This window comes from Tetrahymena thermophila (assembly GCF_000189635.1).
Source record: "Tetrahymena thermophila SB210 genomic scaffold scf_8254654, whole genome shotgun sequence".
Classification (NCBI taxonomy): Eukaryota; Ciliophora; class Oligohymenophorea; order Hymenostomatida; family Tetrahymenidae; genus Tetrahymena; species Tetrahymena thermophila.
Window position 1 is genome coordinate 56475 of NW_002476422.1, and position 27355 is coordinate 83829.

General features: G+C 23.3%; 7 protein-coding genes across 7 annotated transcripts; 3 read left to right on the forward strand and 4 right to left on the reverse strand. All coding sequences in view use genetic code 6, as the record gives it.

Annotated features, from left to right (window-relative positions):
* Window positions 1-1599: 1599 nt before the first annotated feature.
* TTHERM_00503912 (piwi-like Twi9p protein) lies at window positions 1600-4017 on the forward strand (the record flags this gene model as incomplete). The annotated part of the gene is made up of 1 exon (XM_001470723.2): window positions 1600-4017. The coding sequence occupies one exon, from the start codon at window positions 1600-1602 to the stop codon at window positions 4015-4017; it is 2418 nt and encodes an 805-aa protein (XP_001470773.2).
* Window positions 4018-7512: 3495 nt separating this feature from the next.
* TTHERM_00506900 (piwi-like Twi9p protein) lies at window positions 7513-9930 on the forward strand (the record flags this gene model as incomplete). The annotated part of the gene is made up of 1 exon (XM_001015192.3): window positions 7513-9930. One exon carries the CDS (start codon window positions 7513-7515, stop codon window positions 9928-9930), a length of 2418 nt encoding a protein of 805 aa, XP_001015192.1.
* Window positions 9931-11517: 1587 nt separating this feature from the next.
* TTHERM_00506910 (piwi-like Twi9p protein) lies at window positions 11518-13938 on the forward strand (the record flags this gene model as incomplete). Its single annotated transcript, XM_001015193.1, has 1 exon — window positions 11518-13938. One exon carries the CDS (start codon window positions 11518-11520, stop codon window positions 13936-13938), a length of 2421 nt encoding a protein of 806 aa, XP_001015193.1.
* A 1454-nt stretch (window positions 13939-15392) lies between these two features.
* On the reverse strand, window positions 15393-18557 carry TTHERM_00506920 (hypothetical protein; the record flags this gene model as incomplete). The annotated part of the gene is made up of 5 exons (XM_001015194.3): window positions 18029-18557; window positions 17720-17975; window positions 17238-17653; window positions 16395-16962; window positions 15393-16260 (listed from the first exon to the last, which is right to left on the reverse strand). The coding sequence occupies exons 1-5, from the start codon at window positions 18285-18287 to the stop codon at window positions 15393-15395; spliced, it is 2367 nt and encodes a 788-aa protein (XP_001015194.1). The 5' UTR covers window positions 18288-18557.
* Window positions 18558-19433: 876 nt separating this feature from the next.
* Window positions 19434-20855, reverse strand: TTHERM_00506930 (hypothetical protein; the record flags this gene model as incomplete). Its single annotated transcript, XM_001015195.1, has 1 exon — window positions 19434-20855. One exon carries the CDS (start codon window positions 20853-20855, stop codon window positions 19434-19436), a length of 1422 nt encoding a protein of 473 aa, XP_001015195.1.
* Window positions 20856-21465: 610 nt separating this feature from the next.
* TTHERM_00506940 (transmembrane protein, putative) lies at window positions 21466-24644 on the reverse strand (the record flags this gene model as incomplete). The annotated part of the gene is made up of 5 exons (XM_001015196.2): window positions 21466-21502; window positions 21557-21664; window positions 21762-21776; window positions 21970-24348; window positions 24451-24644. 5 exons carry the CDS (start codon window positions 24642-24644, stop codon window positions 21466-21468), a joined length of 2733 nt encoding a protein of 910 aa, XP_001015196.2.
* Window positions 24645-26238: 1594 nt separating this feature from the next.
* Window positions 26239-26541, reverse strand: TTHERM_000506959 (hypothetical protein; the record flags this gene model as incomplete). Its single annotated transcript, XM_012797454.1, has 1 exon — window positions 26239-26541. The coding sequence occupies one exon, from the start codon at window positions 26539-26541 to the stop codon at window positions 26239-26241; it is 303 nt and encodes a 100-aa protein (XP_012652908.1).
* Window positions 26542-27355: the final 814 nt, after the last annotated feature.

Genomic DNA, 27355 nt, shown 5'->3' on the forward strand with positions numbered 1-27355 from the left:
TAATAAGTGTCTGCAACAATTTAATTTATGGATGAGCAATATTTAACCATAGTAATAATTTTTTATTGATATAAAAGTCAAAATATAATAATTTATATCTTATTGAGGCTAATTTAATTTTTAAACTGAATTGAAATATCTTATCTAATTTAAAAAAAATATTTTAGATTAAAGGCAAAATATATTTGAAAGTTATAATGATATTATAACTAAAATTGAAAAATAAATAGTTATTTTTTAAATTAATTTTAAAAAAAGATAAAAATAAAATTTTGTTAATTGCTTAAATTATTTTATATTGAAAAATTATAAATAGTAAACACTCATCATTATTATTTTTTGGAATATGAATTAACTTTATAAAAAAATACATTTAAATAAATATTTGTAAATTTTTGTGTTTTGATCAGCATTAGATAAATATTCATCTTTGATTATACCTGATGTTAGATAAGGGTTATCTCAATTTTAATTATTTATTTGATACAAGTAAAAAAAGTAAAATAATTTATATCTTATTGAGACTAATTAATCTATAATCTAAATTCAAATAGTTTAGCTAGTTTTTTTAAAATATTTTATATTAAAGGCTAAGTATATTTGAGAGTTGTAATAATATAGCTAAAATATAATAATTTATTAATATCATTAATTTTTTAGAATTTTAATTCTCTTTAATCACATTTAAATAGATATTTTTTAATTTTTAGTGCTTTTACATAAATTTAACTTTTTAAAAATAAAACATTTCATAAATAGCATAATGATAATTTTCATTTATTAAATAATATTAAAAATAATTTTAATTTTATCTAAAAGGGAAAAGGGTTAAAGCCTCATCCTATTTCATGTAGCGTTTTAGATTAAATCAATTGAAAAATTAATTTATTTATATTTTATATTTTTAATTTCTTGAATTTTTAAATTTAAAGTAAATACACTTCAAATAATAATATAGATAAAATAAATAATGATTATTGAATAACATAGCTTTATTCCCTATTAATAAAACACTCATACAAAATTCTTACCTTTGAGAAATGTATTTATCTCAAAACTAACTAATCTATTAAAAATATAAATAAATATTTGTAATTAATTTGGTAGATGCTATAATTTAATTTCAATAAAAAATTTAAGATAGATAAATAAATATAATCTTTTCTTTTAATTTCTGAGCAAAAAGCGCCTAAAATAAAAAATAAATCTATTTTATTTAAATTATTTAAGACACTTTTTTTTGAAAACATAAAGTTTGATTTTACCATCAATATCTTTATTGTATTTGTAAAAAATGTTATTCTCCTTGTCTTAGAAAGTAATATTCAGCTTAAATTCTTATTTGTAATTTAAAAGACATGTATTTTATTATTTTATTCTATTTTTAAAATAAATGTATTTTAAAATAGAAATAATTTTGTCAATGAAATAAAATAAAATAAAAGTGTTTTATTACTTATTTGCAAAATTGTAAATAAATAATTAAATTAATTGATAAAAATTTCTATAAAAAGAGGTGAGGAAAACTCATTATCTTTATAATAATTTGTTTCCCTTGTTAATACACTAAAAATTAAAAAAAAGTCAAAAATCAAAAAAATGCTTTAATAGTTACCTAAAAGGCCACCTAAATCTTCATCCTAAGAGATTAGCAAAATATGCAGAAATATTAAACTACTGACAAATCTGTTTACTATGTAAGTAGAAGCCCCCTAGTCTTCTGATTCTGATGGACCTCAAGGTTGTGTCTACAAACTTCTTTGTTATCAATATGATGTTGAATTCTCCCCTAATATTGCTGAGGACAACAGAAACCTCAGATACAAAATCTTTAAAGAAGCTCGCAGAGATATTGAGCAAATCATAGGAAAATTCTCCTTTTCAGGAAAATCTCTATTCTCAATGAAAAATCTTAGCATAGTTAAGCTTAACAAAATCAAGAATATTGATGCGATCAATGTTGATGGATAAAAATACTCTATCCTTTTGAGGTTCACAAAAAGCTTTGAAGTGAATGATGAATCTGCTTAAAATAAAGACAAGACTTCTATAAACTTCAAAAAAGGTAATCAAGTCACTTAGTTACTCAATATCATCTTAAAGTCTATTATGCGTGATGAGAAATTTTAGGAAATTGGAAAAAATTCTAAGTTCTATGATGTTAACTCTAAGAGTGATATTATAATCAAAAGTAGAGATGGATCTACTAGTGCCCTCGAAGCCTACAAAGGATTCACTTTCAATGTCACTCCAACCTAAGACAGACTTTACTTAATGGTTGATTACTGCAGTAGAATTATCAGAAAAGAAACTGCATTAGAATACTTAAAGAATAACAACAATTAATTGTCTGGTCTTTCAGTTATTACCAAATACAATAATTATCAAACTTACTTAATCGACAGAGTAGATGACAAAAAAACTCCTAGTTCTACTTTCCTTAACTAAAAAACTAAAACCTAAATTAGTTTCGCATAGTACTACAAGGAGCGTTATAATATCTAAATCAGAGACATGAAATAACCCTTACTTGTTCATAAAAGAAAATACAGAGAGCCTAATACTAACATCTAAAAGATTGAAGAAGTTTATTTAATTCCTGAATTATGCAATATGACAGGAATGACAGACGAATAACGTGAGAATTTCCAAGCAATGAAGGAAGTTGCTACTCATACAAAATTAACTCCTAATGAAAGATATCAAAATTCTGTTAAAAATTGCAAATTTTTAAGTAACAAAACAAGTTCCAGTGGAATTAAAATTGATGAAAAAAGCAATTTGATAGATGCTGTTTAATTAAGAGCTCCTAAAGTCACTTTAGGTGGTAATAAGACAGCTAATACAGAAAGAGGTAATTTTGACATGAGAGCTCCTACCTTAGATAAAATTGAGTTTAAAGATTGGTCTCTTATATGTAACAAAAAAGATGACTAAAGTGCAGATAATTTTATAGACACTCTTAAGAAGGCTTCCTAGACATTTGGAATTACTGTCAACGATCCTTGCTTTTTGGCCTAGAGAGACTGGAATGCTAATAACTGGATTAAAACTCTCGATGAAGACTTTTCCAATAATGGTTTACCTCAATTTGTTTTGAGTTTCGGTCAAGCCAATAGTGGTTTATACTCTGGTTTAAAGAGATTTTTAACTTCAGAAGTAGGTATAGAATCCTAGCATGTTAATCCAAGATCACTCCAAAAGAACGGAATGAGTGTTGCTTCAAAAATTGCTCTGTAAATTGCCTCTAAACTAGGTAGAAGAATCTGGTAAGTTGAAACCCCAACTGGAATTGATAAACACACCATGATTATTGGTATAGAGACCAGTATGAAGAAGATCAATAAATAATAGGTGATTGGTGTTGTTGCTTCTATCGACAAAGACTTTACCAAATACTTTTCTGATGTTGAAATAAGGAAAGAAAATGATACTACTTTCCCTACTCTCTCTAAGATTGTTACCAAAGCCATATAGGCTTATGTTAAAAATACCAAAAGTGTTCCTGCTGAAGTGATTGTTTACAGATAAGGACTTGGTGAAGGTCAAATTCAATAGAGTTGTAACTTTGAAATTAAGGCCATTTAGAATGGTTTTATCAACTTTAAGAAAGATTACAATCCACGCTTAGCCTTTTTCTAGGTTAACAGAAAAATTGGCCAAAAGTTCTATCAATAACCTTAAGGTGATAAATCAGAAGTTTCAAATCCTGCTTCAGGTACTATTGTGGCCTCTTAAGTTGTTTAGAACAACTTTGAATTCTTCATGGCTGCATAAAACTGCAATTCTGGTGTTTGTACACCTACTAAGTACACCTGTTTGTACAATAACACTAACTTAAAAGAGGATCAAATCTGGTAATTAACTTACTATCAAACTTTCAACTACTACAACTGGTAAGGACCTGTAAGAGTACCTGCTGCTATGAAGTACGCAGAAAAACTTGCTAAGTTTGTCAGTGACACTATCCAAGAATCTGCCAATGAAAACTTGGCAAACAGTCTTTTCTATTTGTGAGAAAATAGAAAGACATAGTAATTATATTAATTAATTAATAAATCCATTTATATACCTGTTTATATTATATTATTTTCCATATATTTGTATATTTGAAATAAATTTAATTAATCCCCTAAATAAAACTTTCATTTTATTCTTCTCATGATATCAAAATATCTAGTTATTTCATTTTATCTTTTTAATATTTTTTAGATTAATATTTGATAATATTCCCTCTTGAATTAAAATTTAAATTTTATAGAAACATCAAATTTAGTAAGATAAAATGCAAAATAAATTTCATCATATTAGAATTAATAATCTAAATTACATTTATAAATTAAATAAAATCTTTTAGGAAAGAAAAATTTATATATTTTAAAATTAAAATCATAAAACTAAAGTAAAAAAGCAAATAATTTAACTGCATTACACTAAACCAAAAAAAAACCATACTACATTATTCTCTTTATAAAAAATAATTTATTATTAAGAAAATTAATAGTTTAAGTAATTAAGTAAATATAAAATACTAAGACCATTTAAAAGACTCATGAATTTTTTTTTGATAATTAATAACGCACATAAACTATATATTATAAATAAATCAACTATTTAAAGCGCCTCATTAATTATCAATTAACTCTTTTATTATTTTTGGTAAAGAATCATAACTATGTTTAAATGAAATTTTATTTTTTATGATTAAAAAAAAATGTTATGCCATTCTAAATATTAAATTAATCTTGATTTTGTTTTTCAAGCCTTTTATTCCATAAATTATTTTTTATTAATGGCCCTTTTACTCAAATAAATTTAATCTACCTCGTAATTCATACTTTTTCCTCAACGAGGTATTACTGTATATTGATTTCTTATAATTTAATAATTATGGTATAATTACCTATTTATTAAATTATTATATTTTAAATATTATCTTAATATATCATATTTCTAAAAAATTGATTTCAAATTTAATTTTTTCTAAATTAGTAAATTCATAAGAAATAAAATAAATCTATTTTTTTAATAAAAATTATGATTTCTGTTTATGAAAAAAAAAGATGACTTCTTAATAAATTTTTAAAATTTAAAATAGTTAGTATTATAATTAAAAAATAATTCATAAAATTGATTTTATCAAGTAGAATTTCATTTAAAAAAACAAATTTGATTTTTATAATATCCTTCCTTTCACAAGCATGAGTAGTTTATATTCAAAAGCAAATTAGTAACTAGGATTAAATAAATATTTATATACAGTTAATCCTTTTGAATTAGTTGGAAAATATTCAGTATATACTTATTATATATAAATATCCTTCCTTTCATAAATGATGCCATTCTTTTTAAATAAAAAATTTAAATATCTTTTAGTTTTGAAACCAAATATTAATCGCATCATTTACTTAATACAATTGATTATTTTATAAAGCTAAATAATTTTAAGTTTTTAAGATCGCTGTTTGCTAATAAATAAAATATTTAAGAGAAAAGGCTTTTATGTAATTTTATTTTTAATAAATAAAATTTTATCTATCTATTTGTATGATAATTTGAAAGAATTAATTATTTTTTGAAATTTTTCTAATTATTTTTGTAAAAAAAATATTTTTCATTAAAAAATTTTAATTTTAAATAATTTTAATGTAAATTTTATTCTTGTAAATTTATTTTATTTTTTAATAATAAAAGAAATAAGTTGGTATAAAATTTTCAGATATTATTTTATTTTTTAAAGCTGAAAAATAAGATAGATTGATAGAGTTTAATACTAGTTAATTTCTTTGTAAAGACCTTTTATTAATGAATTAATTAAGCTATTTTATTATTTTATCATGATAAATTATATTTAACTAATTTAAATCTTAATGATATTATACTTCTTATATATTTATAATAGATTATAATATTCTTTTTAATGACTTTTATTTGCAGAAATACAAATATTTTTTTTCTGATTAATCTAAATTTTCGAAAGAAAATAAATAAGATACAAAAGACTTTTGTTTTATAAGCTATTTTAAAATATTTAATTTATTTTTTTTATACCAGAAAAATTTGTTTAAAATGACCTAAGCTTTTGTTAACTACTTGCTTACTTTAAATCTTAAATAGAAAGGAATACACTACTCTCATAATAATATATAAGGTTTAGATTAATTTAATGGAAGGGAAAATCCTATTTATTTTAAATAATTATAAATGTATATCTACAATAAAGCAATCTTTGTAAGCAATTCTTTTAAATGGAATAAATCATATGAGTACTTTTTTAAAAGCTAAATAATATGATTGACTGTATTAAAAAACTAATTAATTGGTATATTATTTTATATTTTATTCTGTAAATTTATAAAAATTTTAAATTACACTATAAAATTTTAATTTTATCTTATGGGGAAAAGGCTAAAAGTCTAATCCTATTATATGTGGAGAAAAAGATAAGATGAATTGAAAAATTAATTGATTTATTTGCATCTTAAATTTATAGTAAATGCTTGAATTTTTCTCTTTAAAGGGATCATTTCAAAGCAACTACATTACAATATCTTTTGATTGATAATATAGATTAAATAAATTAAGAGTATTGACAATTTATCTTAACTTTTTTCACTATTAATAACACACTCTAATAAAGCTCTTCCCTTTGAGAAATGTATTTATTTCAAAACAAACTACTTTAGTAAAAATAAATGGTATACATATTTATAATTTTGTAGATGGTATTTTTAATTTTCAAAAAAAATTTAATATAGACACATTAATAATAATATCCTATGACAAATATTATTTAATTTTTTTATATTATAGCTTTTAAATTCGTCGATTATTTATAATCTATATATTATATTTGCTTTCTAATCCACACTATATTTGCTATAATAAAAATAAAAATATATCTATTTATTACTAGATATAGCCATTTTTATGATCAATTTGTATTTATTTTCTTCTAAAAAATACTAAATAAATAAAAAAATTTTTAATATACAGAAAAGAAAAATCTAAGTCAGACAAAAATTTATTCAAACCATGAGAAAAAATAGATAAATCATATTTAGGTAAAAGAGCGGTAAAGAAATAAATCAATACTATTTTATTTTTTTATTTTTTTATCTATCTAATCTTGCATTAATATTCTTTATTTTTTTTAAGATGCTTTTAGGCGCTTTTTTTTTGAAAACATAAAGCTTGTACATTCTGTATCTTTATTGTAATTGTAAAAAACATTATTACCTATGTCTTAGAAACTTATATTTTGCTTAAATTCTTATTCGCCATTAAAATGAAAGTATTTTATTATTTTATTCTATTTTGAAAATAAAAGTGTTTCTGTCAATTCTGAAAATAAAAGTCTTTTATCTATTAATTTGCAAATTGAATGCAAATTTTAAAATCAAAATTTTGTTTTGATTAAAATTTCTATAAAAAGAGGTAGCAATACTCATTATCTTTATAATAATTTATATTCCTTTAAATACACTAAAAGAAAAAGTAAAAAATAAAGAAATGCTTTAATAGTTGCCTAAAAGACCTCCTAAATCTTCAGCTTAAGATATCAGCAAAATATGCAAAAATATTAAGCTGCTCACTAACATGTTTACAATGTAAGTAGAAGCCCCCTAGTCTTCTGATTCTGATGAACCTCAAGGATTTGTGAACAAAGTTCTTTGCCATTAGTATGATGTTGAATTCTCTCCTAGTATTGCTGAGGACAACAGAAATCTAAGATACAAAATCTTTAAAGAAGCACGCAGGAACATTGAATAAATCATTGGAAAATTCTCCTTTTCAGGAAAGTCTCTATTCTCAATGAGAAATCTTAGCAAAGAAAAGATTAATAAAATCAAGAATATTGATGCAATCAATGTTGATGGACAAAAATTCTCTATCCTATTGAGGTTCACTAAAACTTTTGAAGTGAATGATGAATCTGCTTAAAATTTAGACAAGACCTCTCCAAACTTCAAAAAAGGTAATCAAGTCACTTAGTTGCTCAATATCATCTTAAAGTCTATCATGCGTGATGAGAAGTTTTAGGAAATTGGAAAGAATTCTAAGTTCTATAATGTTAACTCTAGGAATGAAATCGTAATCAAAGGCAGAGACGGAAATACTAGTGCCCTCGAAGCATATAAGGGATTCACTTTCAATGTCACTCCAACCTAAGACAAACTTTACTTAATGGTTGACTACTGCAGCAGAATTATCAGAAAAGAAACTGCTTTAGAATACTTAAAGAATAACAACAATTAATTGTCTGGTCTTTCAGTAATTACCAAATACAATAATTACCAAACTTACTTAATCGACAGAGTAGATGGCCAAAAAACACCTAGTTCTACTTTCCTTAACTCCAAAACTAACACCTAAATTAGCTTCGCATAATACTATAAGGAGCGTTATAATATTTAAATCAGAGACATGAGATAGCCCTTACTTGTTCACAAAAGAAAATATAGAGAGGCTAATACTAACATCTAAAAGGTTGAGGAAGTTTATTTAATTCCTGAAATATGCAATATGACAGGAATGACAGACGAATAACGTGAGAATTTCCAAGCAATGAAGGAAGTTGCTACTCACACCAAGTTAACTCCTTAAGAAAGATATCAAAATTCTGTTAACAATTGCAGATTTTTAAGCAGCAAAACAAGCTCCAGTGGAATTAGAATTGATGAAAGAAGCAATTTAATTGACGCTGTTTAATTAAGAGCTCCTAAAGTCACTCTAGGAGGTAATAAGACTGCTAATACTGATAGAGGTAATTTTGACATGAGAGCTCCTACCTTAGATAAAATCGAGTTTAAGGATTGGACTCTTATTTATAACCAAAAAGATGAGAGATCTGTGGATGGTTTCATAGACACTCTTAAGAAGGCTTCCTAGACATATGGAATTACTGTCAACGACCCTTTCTTTTTCGCCTAAAGAGATTGGAATGCTAATAGTTGGATTAAATCTCTAGATGAGGACTTTTCTAAGAATGACTTACCTTAATTTGTTTTGAGTTTTGGTCAAGCTTAAAGCGGTTTATATTCTGGTCTGAAGAAATTTTTAACTTCAGAAGCAGGAATTGAATCCTAGCATGTTAATCCAAGATCCCTCCAAAAGAACGGAATGAGTGTTGCTTCAAAAATTGCTCTGCAAATTGCCTCTAAACTTGGTAGAAGAATCTGGTAAGTTGAAACCCCAACTGGAATTGATAAAAATACCATGATTATAGGTATTGAGACCAGCATGAAAAAGATTAAATAGTAGTAGGTTGTAGGTGTTGTTGCTTCCATCGACAAAGACTTTACCAAATACTTTTCTGATGTTGAAATTAGGAAAGACAATGATACTACTCTCCCTACTCTCTCTAAGATTGTTACCAAAGCCATATAAGCTTATGTTAAAAATACCAAAAGTGTTCCTGCTGAAGTGATTGTTTACAGATAAGGACTTGGTGAAGGTTAAATTCAATAGAGTTGTAACCTTGAAATTAAGGCCATTTAGAATGGTTTTAGTAACTTCAAGAGCGATTTCAATCCACGTTTAGCCTTTTTCTAGGTTAATAGAAAAATTGGACAAAAGTTCTATTAATCACCTTAAGGTGACAAAGGTGAAGTCTCAAATCCTGCTTCAGGTACTATTGTAGCCTCTTAAGTTGTTTAGAACAACTTCGAATTCTTCATGGCTGCATAAAACTGCAATTCTGGTGTTTGTACACCCACTAAATACACCTGTTTGTACAATAACACTAACTTAAAAGAAGATTAAATCTGGTAATTAACTTACTATCAAACTTTCAATTACTATAACTGGCAAGGACCTGTAAGAGTACCTGCCGCTATGAAGTACGCAGAAAAACTTGCTAAATTCGTAAGTGACACTATCTAAGAAGCTGCCAACGAAAACTTGACTAACAGTCTTTTCTACTTGTGAGAAAACATCAATTAATATTCAATAATCAATCAATCAATCACTGCTTAAATAATCAATCACATTCAAATCATTTTATTTATTTATTTCCTACTTTTCTCTTAAAGTGATATGAATGAATGACTGATATTTTAGCGATATATATATTTTATAATTAAATTGATTAAATAATTTACATTTACATACCTTTTCCCATATATATTTATATATTTTTCATGTAATTGTATTTTTGCAATTAATTTAATTACCTTAAAAAAATCTATTATTAATTCATATTCAAAATATGCTATTCATTATACCTTTAAAATTTTTTAACAAGTGCTATTGCTTTATGATAATTTAAGACCTTACTATCATTTTAAGATTAAGGTATATAAAAGAAATAAGTAGGTATAAAATAATTAGATACTATTTTATTTTTTAAAGCTTAAGGATAAGATAGATAAAATTTAATTTTAATTAATTTATTTATAAATTATTTTGTAAAAATATTTTATTTATGTGTTAATAAATCTATTTTATTTGATTATTAAGATAAATTATATTTTATTTAATTTAGACCTAAGTGATATTATATTTCTTATACAATTATAATAGATTATTAAAATTTCTTTATTACTTTAAATGAGTTATAAACTAATTTTTATTTGCAGAAATACATTAATTTATTTTCATATGAGAAAATAATTTTTAATTAATTAAAAAATTAATATAAAATAAGCTGATTAATCTAAATTTTCAAAATTTAATACAAAAGATTTGTGTTTTTTAAGATAATTTAAAAATATTTAATTTATCTTTTATACAGAAGATTTATTTAAAAAGATCAAAACCAGCCAGAACTAACTACTTGATAACTTCAAATTTAAAATAGAAATGAATATACTAGTCAGATAATAATATATATTTTTATATTAACTAATGGAAGGGATAATCCTATATATTGTAAATTATTATAAATGTTATCTAAAATAATACAAACATTATTAGCAATTTTATGGAATAAATTATCTGAGTACTTTTTTAAAAGATAAATGGAAAGATTAATTAATTGATATAAAAAATTGGTATATTATTTTATTTTTTATTTGTGAAAATTAATAAAAAATTTAGATTACTATTCAAATAATTTTAATTATTTCTTCTGTGAAAAGCTTAAAAGCATGATACTATTAAAATGTGGAGAATAAGATTAAATCAATTATAAAATTAATAAAAATCAAAACTATTTTTTTAATTTTTTTTAAGATGCTTTTAGACTATTTTTTTTGAAAGCATAAAGCTTGTATCTTCTGTATCTTCATTGTGTTTGTAAAAAAAATTATTGTCCATTTATTAGAAACTTATATTTTGCTGAAATTCTTATTTGCCATTTCAATAAAAAATATAATATTGCTTTATTCTATTTTTAAAATAAAAGTGTTTTTCTAATTTTCAAATTAAATTATTTTACTTATTAATTTGCAAAACGAAAGTAAATTTTTTAATCAAAACTTGTTTCTGATAAAAATTTCTATAAATATTTAATATCTTTTAAGAATTTGTATTCCTTTAAATACACTAAAAGTTAAAATAAATCAAAATCAAAAAATGCTTTAATAGTTACCTAGTAGACCTCCTATATCATCTACTTAAGAGATCAGCCAAATATGCAAAAATATTAAACTGCTTACAAATATGTTTGCTATGTAAGTAGAAGCCACCTAGTCTTCTGATTCTGATGGACCTCAAGGCTTTGTTAACAAAGTTGTTTGCTATCAATATGATGTTGTATTCTCTCCTGATATTGCTGAGGACAATAGAAATCTAAGATACAAAATCTTTAAAGAAGCACGCAGGAACATTGAATAACTCATCGGAAAATTCTCCTTTTCAGGAATGTCTCTATTCTCAATGAGAAAACTTAGCTAAGATAAGATTAATAAAATCAAGAATAATATTGATGCAATCATTGTAGACAAACAAAAATACTCTATCCATTTGGTGTTCACAAAAAGCTTTGAAGTAAATGACGAATCTGCTTAAAATTTAGACAAGACCTCTCCAAACTTCAAAAAAGGTAATCAAGTCACTTAGTTGCTCAATATCATCTTAAAGTCTATTATGCGTGATGAGAAATTTTTAGAAATCGGAAAGAATTCTAAGTTCTATGAAGTTAACTCTAAAAGTGACATAATTATCAAAAGTAGAGAAGGTTCTACTAGTGGTCTCGAAGCCTACAAAGGATTCACTTTCAACGTCACTCCAACCTAAGACAAAATTTACTTAATGGTTGACTACTGCAGTAGAATTATCAGAAAAGAAACTGCTTTAGAATACTTAAAGAATAACAACAATTAATTATCTGGTCTCTCAGTAATTACCAAATACAATAATTACCAAACTTACTTAATCGATAAAGTAGATGATAAAAAAACACCTAGTTCTACTTTCCTCAACTCCAAAACTAACATTCAAATTAGCTTCGCCTAATACTACAAGGAACGTTATAATATTTAAATTAGAGACATGAAATAACCCTTGCTTGTTCACAAAAGAAAATACAGAGAGGCTAATACTAATATCTAAAAGGTTGAAGAAGTTTATTTAATTCCTGAATTATGCAATATGACAGGAATGACAGACGAATAACGTGAGAATTTCCAAGCAATGAAGGAAGTTGCTACTCATACTAAGCTTACTCCTTAAGAAAGATATCAAAATTCTATTAATAATTGTAGATTTTTAAGCAAAAAAACAAGTTCAAGTGGAATTAAAATTGATGAAAGAAGCAATTTAATAGATGCTGTTTAATTAAGAACTCCTAAAGTCACTCTAGGAGGTAATAAGACTGCTAATACTGATAGAGGTAATTTTGACATGAGAACTCCTACCTTAGATAAAATCGAGTTTAAGGATTGGTCTCTTATTTATAACCAAAAAGATGAGAAATATGTGGATGATTTCGTAGACACTCTTAAGAAGGCTTCCTAGACATATGGAATAATTGTCAACGATCCTTACTTCTTCGCCGAAAGAGATTCGAATGCTAATAATTGGATTAAATCTCTGGATGAGGACTTTTCCAAAAATGACTTACCTCAATTTGTTTTGAGTTTCGGTCAAGTTAATTCTGGATTTTACTCTAGTTTAAAGAAATTTTTAACTTCAGAAGCAGGAATAGAATCCCAGCATGTTACTCCAAAATCTCTTCAAAAGAACGGAATGAGTGTGGCTTCAAAAATTGCTTTGTAAATTGCCTCTAAGCTTGGTAGAAGAATTTGGTAAGTTGAAACACCTCGTGGAATTGATAAAAATACCATGATTATAGGTATTGAGACCAGCATGAAAAAGGTTAAATAGTAGTAGGTTGTAGGTGTTGTTGCTTCCATCGACAAAGACTTTACCAAATACTTTTCTGATGTTGAAATTAGAAAAGACAATGATACTACTCTCCCTACTCTCTCTAAGATTGTTACCAAAGCCATATAAGCTTATGTTAAAAATACCAAAAGTGTTCCTGCTGAAGTCATTGTTTACAGATAAGGACTTGGTGAAGGTTAAATTCAATAGAGTTTTAACCTTGAAATTAAGGCCATTTAGAATGGTTTTAGTAACTTCAAGAACGATTTCAATCCTCATTTAGCCTTTTTCTAGGTTAATAGAAAAATTGGCCAAAAGTTCTATTAATCGCCTTAAGGTGATAAAGTAGAAGTCTCAAATCCTGCTTCAGGTACTATTGTAGCCTCTTAAGTTGTTTAGAACAACTTCGAATTCTTCATGGCTGCATAACACTGCAATTCTGGTGTTTGTACACCCACTAAATACACCTGTTTGTACAACAACACTAACTTAAAAGAAGATTAAATCTGGTAATTAACTTACTATCAAACTTTCAATTACTATAACTGGCAAGGACCTGTAAGAGTGCCTGCTGCTATGAAGTACGCAGAAAAACTTGCTAAATTCGTAAGTGACACTATCTAAGAAGCAGCCAATGAAAATTTGACTAATAGTCTTTTCTACTTGTGAGAAAACATCAATTAATATTCAATAATCAATCAATTTGTTCAAATAATCTATAATCTAAATCATTTTATTTTATTCATTATTTATTTTTCTCTTAAAATGAAATGAATGACTGATATAGATAAATCTTGTAATTAAATTGATAAAATAATTTAAATTTGCAAATAATTTTCTCTAATATATTTAAATATCTTTTTCATGTATTTGTATTTTTACAATTAATTTAATTACTACTTAAAAAAATTTTTTTTTTTCATTAATTCATATTCCTCTCTAAATATCAAAATATATAATTTATTTTATCTTTCTTGTTTTTTAGATTAATATTTGATAATAATCCCTCTCTTTTTTCTAGTAAAATTTAAATTTTTTTGAAGCATCGAATTTAGTATGATAAAAATTAATTAAAAGAAAAACTAAAATAAATTTGATTTTATTAGAATTAACAATTTTAATAGCTTTTATTAATTAAATAAAAGCTTTAAGGATAGATAAATTCATATTAAAAGTTAAAATCATTAAACTAAATAATTAAAAACTAAAAAAACTAACTGCATTACGCTACACCAAGTCAAACTACACTACAAATTTTTTTTATTTGCATAAACATGTCCTTTCGTTTTATTTAAAAAAATAGAAAAAAATATATATCAAAAAATGAACTAAAGAAATTTTCATCAAAATATTTTTTTTAATTTTAAGAATTTGTTGATTTAAATCAAACAAAGAAATGTAATTTTCCCTTATTTTTCAATATATTAAGAATTTAGTTTAATCTACCATTTGAGGTTTGTAAATATAAACAAATAAATGTCTCTTTCATTTTAAATATTACACTAGTTTATGTCGAATCATTCTACTAAATACTTACTTGTTGCTATCTTAAATAAAACAAACATTTAAAAATACTATATATCTTTTTTTTTTATGAACTGACTTAAAAATACTATTTTATTTTTTTTTTAATAATTAATAGGTATTTTACTTTTATGTTTAATTAATTGAATCAATTAATTATAATAAATAAAAAAAAACTAATTTTATTGATTAAAATTACTTTGAATTTAAAAAGTACGTATTTTGATTGAAGCTTTTTTCTCACTTACTTAATTATTTTGATTTAATCTGTTTCTTCTTTATAAATCACTTAAAATAATAGAAATGTATTGAGTAAAAAATTATTTTACAATTAAAATTAAAACTTAAATTCATAAAAAGACAACAAACATACTTTAGAAAAATTAAATTTTATATATTTATATTTTTAATATTTTTATTTGTATTTACAGCGAATATTTATTTATAATCAACCTTGGAATTTATTTATTTATTTGTTTATTTTTATATTATGAAATTCTTACTATTTTAATAATTAAGTAAGATTGATAGTGGAAAATTTTAACACAATCAAAATATTTGAGTGCCAGAAATAAAAAATTAAAAAATATTTTATTCTTTCATTTTTTGTTTGACCCCATATTGGATTGTACTCTATTAAGGGCTTCTTCATATTTAGCTTTGAGAATAACAAGCTCTTCAAGCTTGCAATCTAATTCTTGGTTAGTTTATAAAATTTCATTTTAATATTTGAAAGCTTAGCTTGATAGTAAATCATATTTATCAGATTAGCTTTAGTTTCTATAGTGACTGCTATTATTGTTTGTAAATGTACTGATGTTATTATTTTGTTAAGAGGGGTTTTAGAACTTATCTTATATTGCTGGAGAGATGTTGCTTTAATTCAGAGGATTATAATTCATTGAAGATCCATTGTTATTGTTATTTTGTTATTTAGTAGAAACAGCTGATGATTTAGAAGGAGTTTGTTTCATGGCTTTAAGCTTTTCTTAAGTAGGGCTTGAAGATCTTCCTTAAACTTCAGAGTCTTTCATGTTTTTGTATGGGGATTAGAAATATGGTAAGTGATTTTCAACTTCGTTTGAATTACTGCTATTGACAAAGGCGTTATTACTGTGTCTAGTTGAATCAAATCTTTCGTCTATCATTTAAAGGCACTACTCAAATTACTCACAATCGTTAGAAAATCTATTTTATATTTCTCTAATAAAGCTCTACTTATATTCATCAAATTATTAACGAAGAGCTTTAGTTTCCTTCTTTAGTTCTCTATATTTATTCTTCCACACTTCTAATTCATTAGCCTTTTACTTTAAGATACGCATTTCTTCAGCCATTAGCTTGTTATCTTCAAAAAGTTCTTTGTTTTTAATCAATTCATCATTTAATTCATTCTCTTTTTTAATTATTCTTTCAGTTAATGCTTCACATTTGATTTCATTGTCTTTGATAATCTTCTATTAAGTGCTTTTACAAGTATAAAAAATTTATTTATTTACTATGAAATATTTTTTTTTAATTTAAAAATAAATTCCTATTTTAAATTTGTTGAAGCTAATCACTTGCTTAAAAAATAATTTAAAATCTAAGAAATATTTTACTTTAAGTTTTATTGTCTCTCAAGATTAATTTGGTTTTAAATAGAATCTCTATCTTGTTCTAATTCTTGAATTAGTTGCTGATTGTGCTAAATTTCTTATTATAATCTTTCGATTTCGCTGTGCATTTACTCATTTTCTTTTTAGAGGGGAGTTATAGCATTTGTAAATTAATCATTAAAATCTCTTCTGGATTTTTTAATTTTTTCATCGTGGTCTTCTCTTTGCTAGTTGATTTCGCTTCTAAGCTATTGTATTTCACTCATTTAATCTTAAATTTGAGATAATAGATTTTCCTTTTCTTTAGATAAAATATTAACTTTTGTGTCTTTGTCTCTCACTGAGCCTTGTAGTTAGTCAATTACAGTTTGTTAGTCAATAATTGCAGATTAAATTGAGCTAAGTTTCATTTTGGCTTGTTAGGTTTTGCTTTGGTTTAAAGCTCCATTAGATCTTTTCAAGTTTTAAGAATTCTTCAACTCCTCACCATTAAAGCTCATTTCCCCACTCATTCTTCCTCTAGATTTCTACAAGTAATTAGAGTTACGAATATTTGAGTTGCTAATTGAATCTAAATATTATCAAATAAAATTTATAATTATAAAATAAATTAATTTCATCAAATAAACTCAATTTATTTTATTTTTCATCAAATAGAATTTACTTACATTAAAAATTTTAGTATTTTTATTTATTATTTAAAAAATATTTTATTTGGGAGTAAATTATTGTTTGTAATCAATTTCAATTAAAATTAATTTAATTTTCGTTTGATTTTAAGTTTTTAATAATTTTAATTGATTTTGATGAATTTTAATAAATTCAATTGGGTATCTATTTATTTACCTGCTATGCTATTAACTTTTTCAAGTTCATTTTATAAATCTTCGTTCTCATTTTGAAGGTCTCTAAGCTGATTAACTATTTCGTTGCTCTTCTCTAAATTTTCTTGATACATTTTGGTTAACTACATATGCTTTTAATCACTTCTGTTTTATTAGTCATCTTTTTATTGAATTATAGAAATCAATTTCTTGTTTTCTAACTCAAGGATACTAACTTAATCTTTGAGTTAAGGAATGATCATTAACTACTTAACTAGATCGTCGTTTTATTGACTCTTTGAGTCTATTTTACTTTTAAGGTCACTCAATTCCATAGCTTGGTATCTATTGCGATTATCAAGCTCAAGAGCTTGCTTTTTTGCATTAAGCATTTCTAGCTCTATCTTATTCATTTCTCCAACTCTTCTTTCTAAGGCCCTTTGTATTTAAATAATTTATTTAAAATTGAAACAAAACAAATAAATAAAATAATTATATGTTTACTTAATTTTTTCTGCAGAGATCATAAGCTCATTATTAACATTAGAAATAATGCTATTTAGCTTATTTATTTCGACTTGGTAATTATTGAATTGGTTTTACACGTCACTTCTAAGCTTAGAAACTCTTGTTGGTGAGTAGTTTGTTCCTGGGGGAGGAGTTGAGGCGATGGCTTTAATTAGAGAGCATTTTTCTTTCCATTACTAAAGTTCTACCTAAACTAGCTCAAAGTTTTTCCTCATTACATCCATTTCATGGCCTAATTATTTAAGATTCTCATTATTAATTGATAAAAGATAAATTTTTTAATACCAAGGAGACAAACTTGATCTAAAGCCTAATTAAAGCGAGTGGGAGCGGATCCATTAATGCTATAGAGAGTCTGAGCTGTTGAAGGAGTAGCTATATGAACATTTGTAGTCCTTGGAGGTGTGATCTGAATATAAGAGTTGTTTGGGAACACACTGACTGGCTTGGAATAAGATTGCATTTAAATCGAGTTTTTTTAAGGAGAAATAACTGGCGAATAAGAACGATTTCTCATAGGAGATGTATCTTGAGTTGTATTCATTTAATTTTGTTGTTGTTGTTGCGCTTTTGTAAAATTGGATATCAGATTTAGTGAAAAATTTGTAGACTACAATAAAATAACTAGCTTATTGAGAAAGACTTTATTTTCTATCTATTTATACTTAACTCTTTATTAAAATATATTTTTGATTTTCTTTTTAATAAGGTTTGTTTGCTATTGCTTTTATTTTTTATACTAATAAATTATTAAGAGAATTTATTGGCTTTTTAAAGCCACTAATTAAAAAGAGCTTGGCTATGATTTGCCGAAAAAAGACTAATCAAAAGTAATTAATTATAATTAATTGTGTTTGCTTGATAATTATAAATAGAAGTTTATTATTCTTTATAATTTGATAATTAATTAATTTTTATTTTATTTCTTTAGATATCCTTTATTTCGATAATTTTTATTTTCATTAACTATCATTTATTTATCTAAATTTGCTATAATCAGCCATCACCACCATCACCTAATTCAAATTTGATTCTTAAATAATTTAGTGATTGCTCAACAACTATATATTTATTATATATAAACTCTTATAAGATATATTATCACAATTATTTTGAATGTTCAATTTAAAGAAAATATTAACACATTTTTAAGTTCATTTTCGCTCTTTTTCTTCAATATATTTTTTTTTAATTTCTTTTCTTATTACTATCACTAATCTTAAATTACTTGTTATGATAAACTTATCACATAATTTAAAATTGATTCTTAAATAATTTAGTGATTGATCAACAGCTATATAAATCTAATTAATATAATTAAGATTCATCTATTGTTTGTTTATTTATTACAGAAAATGCTAACCAATTTTTATGAATATTTTATTTTATAACCCAAATAAATTATTTTATTTTTAAAAAATATTTAAAAAATTTATTATAATCATATCATAATTCTAATAATAAAAAATTAACAATTTCATTTTTGTTGTTGATGTATAAAATTTGCTTTTAATTGGATTTCTTAATACATACTTTTTTTTTAATGTTCAAAAATAATTTATTAATAAATTAATTTTATAAATAATTATCATTGAATAGTTTAAGAAAAAAATGTTTATCTAAAAAAAATAGCAAAGTATGAATAAAATAAATACAATTAAAAAATTTTATTTAAAATGAAATAAACTCTTCAAATAAATTCGATTTGATCATGCTAATTGAAAAGGCAGAAGCCAGGACAAAACTGTTTTCCTTCTTCAAATTAAAAGTCCATTAGAAAAGAGTCATTTATTGTGAGATTTTCAAATAAAATATGTTCATATTATATGGTTATTTTTATAATATCATTGGTCTTAAAGAAAAAAGATATCTTTTTCTTATTTTAGTTTTCTGATAGCAAAGACCAAGCATAACCATTTTGAGATATAGTATAACAAAATTTATCACTAAACAAGCCAGTGAATTTATAGATCTTTTAAAGAAGTTAGTTTTTATCTACAATACCTATTCCAATCCAGTTTTAGAGGTTATTTATTTTTATAGTGAATGAATCTCCAACATGCTCTTATGTAATGGGTACATCTATAAAGGCAAAATTGTATCCATTCATTTGATTCACTTTATAACCTTCTATCTTGAAATCTTATTGATTTGATAGCACTTACTTTTGCTTAAGTTTAAGTTTAATTTTTTCATTCAAGGGCATTTTTATTGTATCTATATGTTATTTTAAGATTTTGGTTAACGATTCTATGATCTACATTTACTGCTAAATTAACTTTTACTTTTACCCTTTTTCTAGATTTTTAGGTAATTCTTATAAGTAAGATTCGTAATTGCTATTCAAATCTGTAATATATTATTAGAACTCCCCATCTAGTAATTATATTTTTTAATTAAATCGGCTAGAAACAATAAAATCTGTAAAGGATTTATAAGTGTCTAATTTTTTTCCCTGGCTGATAAAGAAATTATCCAAAGTATTGTGAATGCCTTCAAAAAACAAATCAAATTAATTTAAATCAATTTTCTTTTTCTGCTGCTCATATTAATTAATAAGTTATTCTATTACTCGAGAGTTTACATCTGTTTTTTCTTTTGCATTTTAAATTATTTTTTTCAGCTCTTCTGTTTAACTGGCACTATATTTCTTAATAACTTCTTTTAATTTATCTCTTTCAATGAGTTCATTATAAACCTTCATCAAATCTTGTATATTTATCTCTGAAGCGATTTGGAGAAACTTCTTCTCTATTTATTAAATCTTTTATATTAGATTTTCTTTTATTTTTGAAAAATATTCTGTTATCTATTATAGATTTGTCTAAGACTCAAAGTAATTTATGTAAATTTCATCGCATATTTAAGCAAATTAGTCAATTAAATTTTAATTTGTTACAGGCGGCCAATTTGCTATCATATTATAAGGATCATCAGAATTAATTTCTTCAATAAAAAGTACTCTGACATTTTCATTATATCTTGATAAAGCACAATACTGGCAAACAGCCTAAGCATCAATTTTCTTTAAATCTAACTTCAAAAAAGTAGCTTTTTTGTAAAAGTGTTATGAACATTAAATCAGATCTTATTTCTGCTCAATTTCTTGCATTTTTAAATGTATACTTTTTCTGCTTCAAATGTTTTTGATAATTATTTTTAGTTATTAATTTTTCAGATATTTTTATACTTTTTTAAGTAATTTTATGAGTTTAAACAATTTTATTTAATTAATTATTTTATTTTTACATAATAAAAATTAAAATAGGAATGATAATTTAAATTTTTTACCTTTACTAATAAAATAGATTTCAAGCGATATATAAATTTAATTTTGAAGAAAGGATGAATCATAAAAAACATCTACCTTCTTACCACATTATTAAAAAATAATTAACATTAAAATAATTATATTTAAAAGCAAACAGTGTTTGAATAATAACGAACTTTAATAGTAATTCGATAAAGAAAAAATTATTTTTAAAATAATTACTTAATTCTTATTATTTAAAATCATTCATTTTCTGATGATTAAAAAAATAAATTTAATATAAAAAGTAAAATTTTTAATAAAAATTAAAAAAATTTTATTAATAAAAATGAATAATAAAATAATTTTGATTAACAAAATAAATAAATAAATTTATTAATATAAATAGTCAACATATCTTTAGTTTCAAAATGAATTTTTAATTTTTAAATTAAATAATTTAAATCATAATTCAATTAATTTTAATGGGTCTTAGCTTTCTTGGTTATCTTTAAATTAAATTATATATTTTACTAAGTTTCTTAATTTTTTAAAGTTTTTACGATTCCTTTCTTGTATTTTTTCTTACTAAAATTATGGCAAATACCTGAGTATACAAGAAAGCCAAGAGTTATTTTAAATTTTAGATATCATAGTCTCTGCAGAAGATACTATTATAAGTAGGCAATTATATATGATAAATAATAATGCAGAAAGTAAACAACAGCACAAAAATACAGTTGGAAAGTATTATATGAAACTATTTACAGAATTTGTTTAGCCCTAAAAAATAATAGTTGAAATGAATGTTATGAGCACAATTAAGACACTTATCATTTCCATTTTATTAAGCTATGTTCTCTAAAAAGGCTAATATTTCTATAAGCAAAATAAATAGAAAATTAAAACCATAATATATGAGCTATTCATTAGTTCTTTGCTCTAAAAGAATATTTTTTATATAATTAGAAAGGACACTTTTATTGAAAAACGCACTATTTCCCAGAAGCAAAAGTCTTTTTTATATTCTTAGTATAAAAATCCAAATTGGAAAAGAGCCTTAATTGAGTATAACTTATTTTTGTTTTTGTATAGATTATATATTATATAAAATGGAACAAGAATAGAATAAAACACTAAACCCGATATTGCATATTCATAGTATTCATAATCCTAGCCGCAAGGAGCAGTTAAATCTATTTGAAGGGCTTTTTCACCATTTCCAAAGGTTCTGCATGTTATAGAATCTAGACATACACTTAGAATTGGATTGTAAAAAACTATAAATAATGTATAAATTATCGTTAATGAAATATTATATTTTAAAAATCTTCTGCTTGATTTTTTTAATAGGAATCGTAGAAAAGGAAATAAAAGTGCAATAGGGATGATAATTAAAGGCATAATCAAGTAGAATTTCAATCTAATTATTCCATAATGGTCTCTGTTTGGAAATAAGTCGTATAGGGCACAATTAATAGAAGCAAAACTCGTTGATAAAGGACTTGAATATTAAATAGATTTTTCTACAAATGTATTTTTCAAGCTTAGTTCTAATTAATTTTAAATAAAAAGCAACAGAGAAGTGTTGAATGATAACACTTTTATATAAACAGAAGTAAGACCAAATTTTGTAAAGCTTGTTCCAATGTAAATCATTTGCATTTTAATTAAATACTATTGATAAACATAATTTTATATTTTTTTAAAATTACTATGAATCAATACAAATAGAACAATAATAAATAAAGCCATTGATACCCAAATCTTAATAGCATTTAATTATATTTCATCACATTTTACACAAGAAAACAGATTTATTGCTGTATAAGTAGCGTTCCAGTATGAAGATGTTTCATCGCATGCTGAACATTCATTTCCTATTCTTCCTTCAAAACAAAGTTAGTTTCCATATCCACTGCCTCCAAGGCACTATTATTAGTTTGTGCTTTAACATTTATATATTTAAGTTTAATCTATCTAAAGCGATGATCTCCAGTAACCCTTGTTAAGCTCAGAGTAGTTTAAGTAGCATTTAGAAAATATTTAGCTATCGCAATGCTGGCATTCGAAAGAATTATTTCTATAATTTGCAGACATAGATTCACAATATTGACACAGATATTTTGTATTATCCAAAGAATTAAAATAGATCTTTTATTGACCTTCAATACATTCAGATGTTTAAAATAAAATATCATTTTCTATTAAAGGGATGGTGAAGATAAAGGATAATTTGTATTTATTTATTGTTGAATGAGGTTAGAATAAAATATAAGAATAATCTTTGCTCAATTCTCTCAAATCAAGTTCGTAATTTAAGTATTAGTTTGCATCTTGAGGTTACACCTTGTCTTTATTTAATAGATAAAAGTCATACAAATTTCCTTTGATTATATTATTAAGAGAAGTAAAGTTTGTTGTTTTTATATTGCCATAACTATTCTAAAATAGGGCTAATTCAATTATAATTATATAGATAGATCCTGGAATTAATTTCATTAATTTACTAAGAGGTAAATTCCTGATCATGTATTATTACTAATAGTAATTAGGAATATACTCTACCACTTCTCTTATTCTGAATTTAGGAGTGTAATCAAATACATCATTATCTAAGAAAGTAGAAGTATTGTTCTTAAAAAACACATTTTGCAAAGTTCTATTTTGGCCTTAACTCTCTATTGAAATACCTCCACCTAATAGAGCTGAATTATTTTACATATTTAAGTTGCTAAAATAAACTTCTAAATAATTATTTATAGAAACAGCTCCACCAAATTTATTACTTATGCAGTTAGTGAAGTTAGATGAAGAAATATTTAAATAGGTTAGTATGTAAAATCTTAAGCAACCTCCGTTTTGATGAGATTTCATATTTGAAAAATTGCTATTTTTAATGTCCAATTTTCTACCTGAATAATATACAGAAAGAAACCTAGAATCAAAACCTCCAAAATCTGCTTAAATATAATCAATTATTAAATTATTTTGGTTTTTATTCTATTATTAATTAGTAAACCCATATACACTAATTAGAGATCTCGCTCCATCAAATCTATCATAAGCGACTAACCATTCTTTTTTTTCTTTAATGTAATTACCTTAGCCTTAACTGAGTGGTTAAAAATAATTGAAAAGGAGAGAGTCTTATTTGAGCAAGAATTGTGAATTTTATATTTTAACAATATTTATTGTATCTAAATCAATCAAATTAGTTTAAAAGAAGCAATTATCAATTTAAAAATTATTTAAAGTTATGCTATCAGCAATCTAAACAGATATAAGATTTGATTCAAAAATAGTATCTTTAATATTAAGAGAGTCAATAACAATATTATTTATACTCTAAAGTCTGATAAGATTCTTTTAAATTTTATAATTAAAGGATGTAAAATGAATATTACTAATTTTTAAATTAATTGCGCTTTCAATATAAATTATTGAATTTGAATACATATCGTCACTACCCATATTACTGCTGAGTGCTGCTAAATCTAACTACTAAATAGTTACATTTGGTATGTCAACAATATTTAAAGAAAATTAGATTTACTTCTAATCAAATTTTATATGACCCAAATTTAAATTATCAATCAATAAACCAATGTTGATTGCTAAACTTTGCAAAGAATCAGTTTCTTAATGCATTAATTGGATGATTTTAATTTAAAAATTTTCATTTTTTATACTTAAATCTTATTTTAAACTCTATGGAGTATCAAAGTAAATACTTTTTGCGTCTATGTTAATTGTATCTATTTAAACATTTTTACTAAAAATGCATGTATTGCTAGTTATTTTGCTCTACATAAAAATATTTTTCACTTCAATTAATTCATTCGAAATTATGTTTCCTTATGCATTTTCTACTAAGTACAAAGTATCAATCTAAATATCATGCTTACTCAATAGATCTATCGAGGATTAGAAGACATGCTTGCTTTCAAGATAAAGATAATTTACTTTGATTTATTTGCTATCAAAATGAATATTATTTGATTAGATGCTTAATAGTCTATTAATATTTATTTAATCTTCAGAAAAAATATTAATGATCTTATTTTTGTTGCTAACTGAGCAATTTTTGATTTCAATATTATTAATATTTATAATTTTTGTAGTTAAAAATTCAATCATAGTATTATTAAAACTTATAATATCATTTAATGTAATTTTATTTATTGATAAAGTTTCTATTTATTAAATAACTAACGTTTTATTCACTTGACATTGATTAAATTCCAAATTTAATTAGGATTCATTTTCTAATCTTAGCTAAATATAAAAATCGTTTATTGAATACTAAACTCTTTAGATTTCAAGAGATTTTATAATTTAATCATCACAAGATTAAAAAATGCTCATTTGACTTTATTCTTCATCTGATTTCGCATAAGTTTATATTATAAATATAAGAAATACCACCATAAATTAACATATTTTTGTCATTATTTGATAATTAATAATTTTATCTTGAATTTGCTTTTTGTTTCTCTCTTTTTGTGTTTGTTTTTTGCTTTAAAAATTATTAGGAGATCGAATATTAATCTTAACTAAGATTTTTCTTTTTTGTTTAAAAGAATTAAATGTCTACTAAGTTTTATAAAAAAAAACAAAAAACATTAAAAATCATTATAAATATTAAATAGTTCTCCAAAAGTTTTAGAATATTACAACACTCAGTTCATAATGAATTTTTGTTTTAAATTAAATTATTTGTGATAAAAATTTACATTTTGGAAAAAAATCTTTAAAACTCAATCAAGATGGATGGGTCAAAAACATTCTTAAAATAAAAATATAAAATGAAAAAGGCTTTCAAATATTTTATGAGAGGATTTAATTTAATAAAATACAACATTTTTTAAAAACATAATAATTTTATATTTAACATTTAAATCTACATTTATTTTATTTTTTCTTTTTATCCACTAATAAATAATTAAATTTCCATTAATTTCTTTTCATAATTTTTGAATAAAAAAATAAATGATAAAATAGATTAAGTATTACAAGGAATTACAAGAAGTAATTATTTATTTTTTATCAATATACTTTAAATTTATTTTTATTAATATAAAAAGTTTTTAAACTCTTCACTATACTCATTAGGTTCTCCATATAAATCTGAGGTATATTTAATTTATAAATATTATTACTATTAATACTTTCCAAACATTTAAATTACAATTTATTTATAATATTATTTTTCTAATAGAAATTCTCACATATATTCTTTCACTCATTTTATTAATACAAATATTTTTTTAGATATTTTAACTTAATTTACATTTAAAATTTTTTAATTCATTATTGATTTTTTATTATTTGATATTTTTTATTCGTTTTTTTTTCTAATACTTTTACTAGATAAAAACAATTTATGTGTTTTGGATTGTGATATTTTTAGTTATTTTTATAAATTTAAATCAAGATATTTAAAACATTTAATTTTTTTATTAGCTTATTGTTTGATTTATTTTTCTTTGCCTTTTTAATAAATACTACTTGTGTTTTTTTTTCTATATTTCTTAATTTAACTCATTTTTTGTTTAAAAATTTTGCTTTTATTGTTATAAATTAATTTCTTATTATTTCATATTATTTCTTCATTTTTTCCTTCTACTAACTAATTCATTATATATTTTTTCTTCAATATTTAAAAAGTTAAGATTTGATTGGTGATGAAAGTATGTCAGACTTAATTTCTGCTTTAGTAAATTGCACTAATCTCTCAAATTTGACACTTGATCTTAGAAAAATTATGATAATTTACTTTTTAAATATTTTAATTAAAATTTTTTTTTTAAAATTTTTAATATGTTGTTTGTAAATTACAAATTGCGAGTTACAAGTTAAAAGTTATTACAGTAATACATAAATAAACCAATTATTCTAATATTTTTTATTTATTTTTTTTGTTATCTTTATTCATATTTTTAATTTTCGAAAAAAATTTTTTATCTTCTTATAATTTTGTTTTAATAATGAAGATTCATATAATTAAAACTTATCTCTCTACCATAAATATAATATATTATTCGAAAAAAAAGAAATATTCTCTCAATTAGTGGTACTTATTTTACTGATTATCTCTTATTAAAATACTATGAAATTAAAATAAGCTCTTTGAATAAATAAAATGGTATTTAGTTTGTAAAATATTTTTTTAATAAATTAATTATTAAAAAATAATTTAAAAAATAAATTATTTTATTATTTAATTGCATTTTATTTTTGTTACTTTTTAAATTTAAAGTTCAATAACTGTAAGTTGAAAATCCTTTAGTAGAATTCTTATAATATTAATTTACTAGATGAGAGATAAAAGATTCTAATTATGAATAATATTGTTTGAA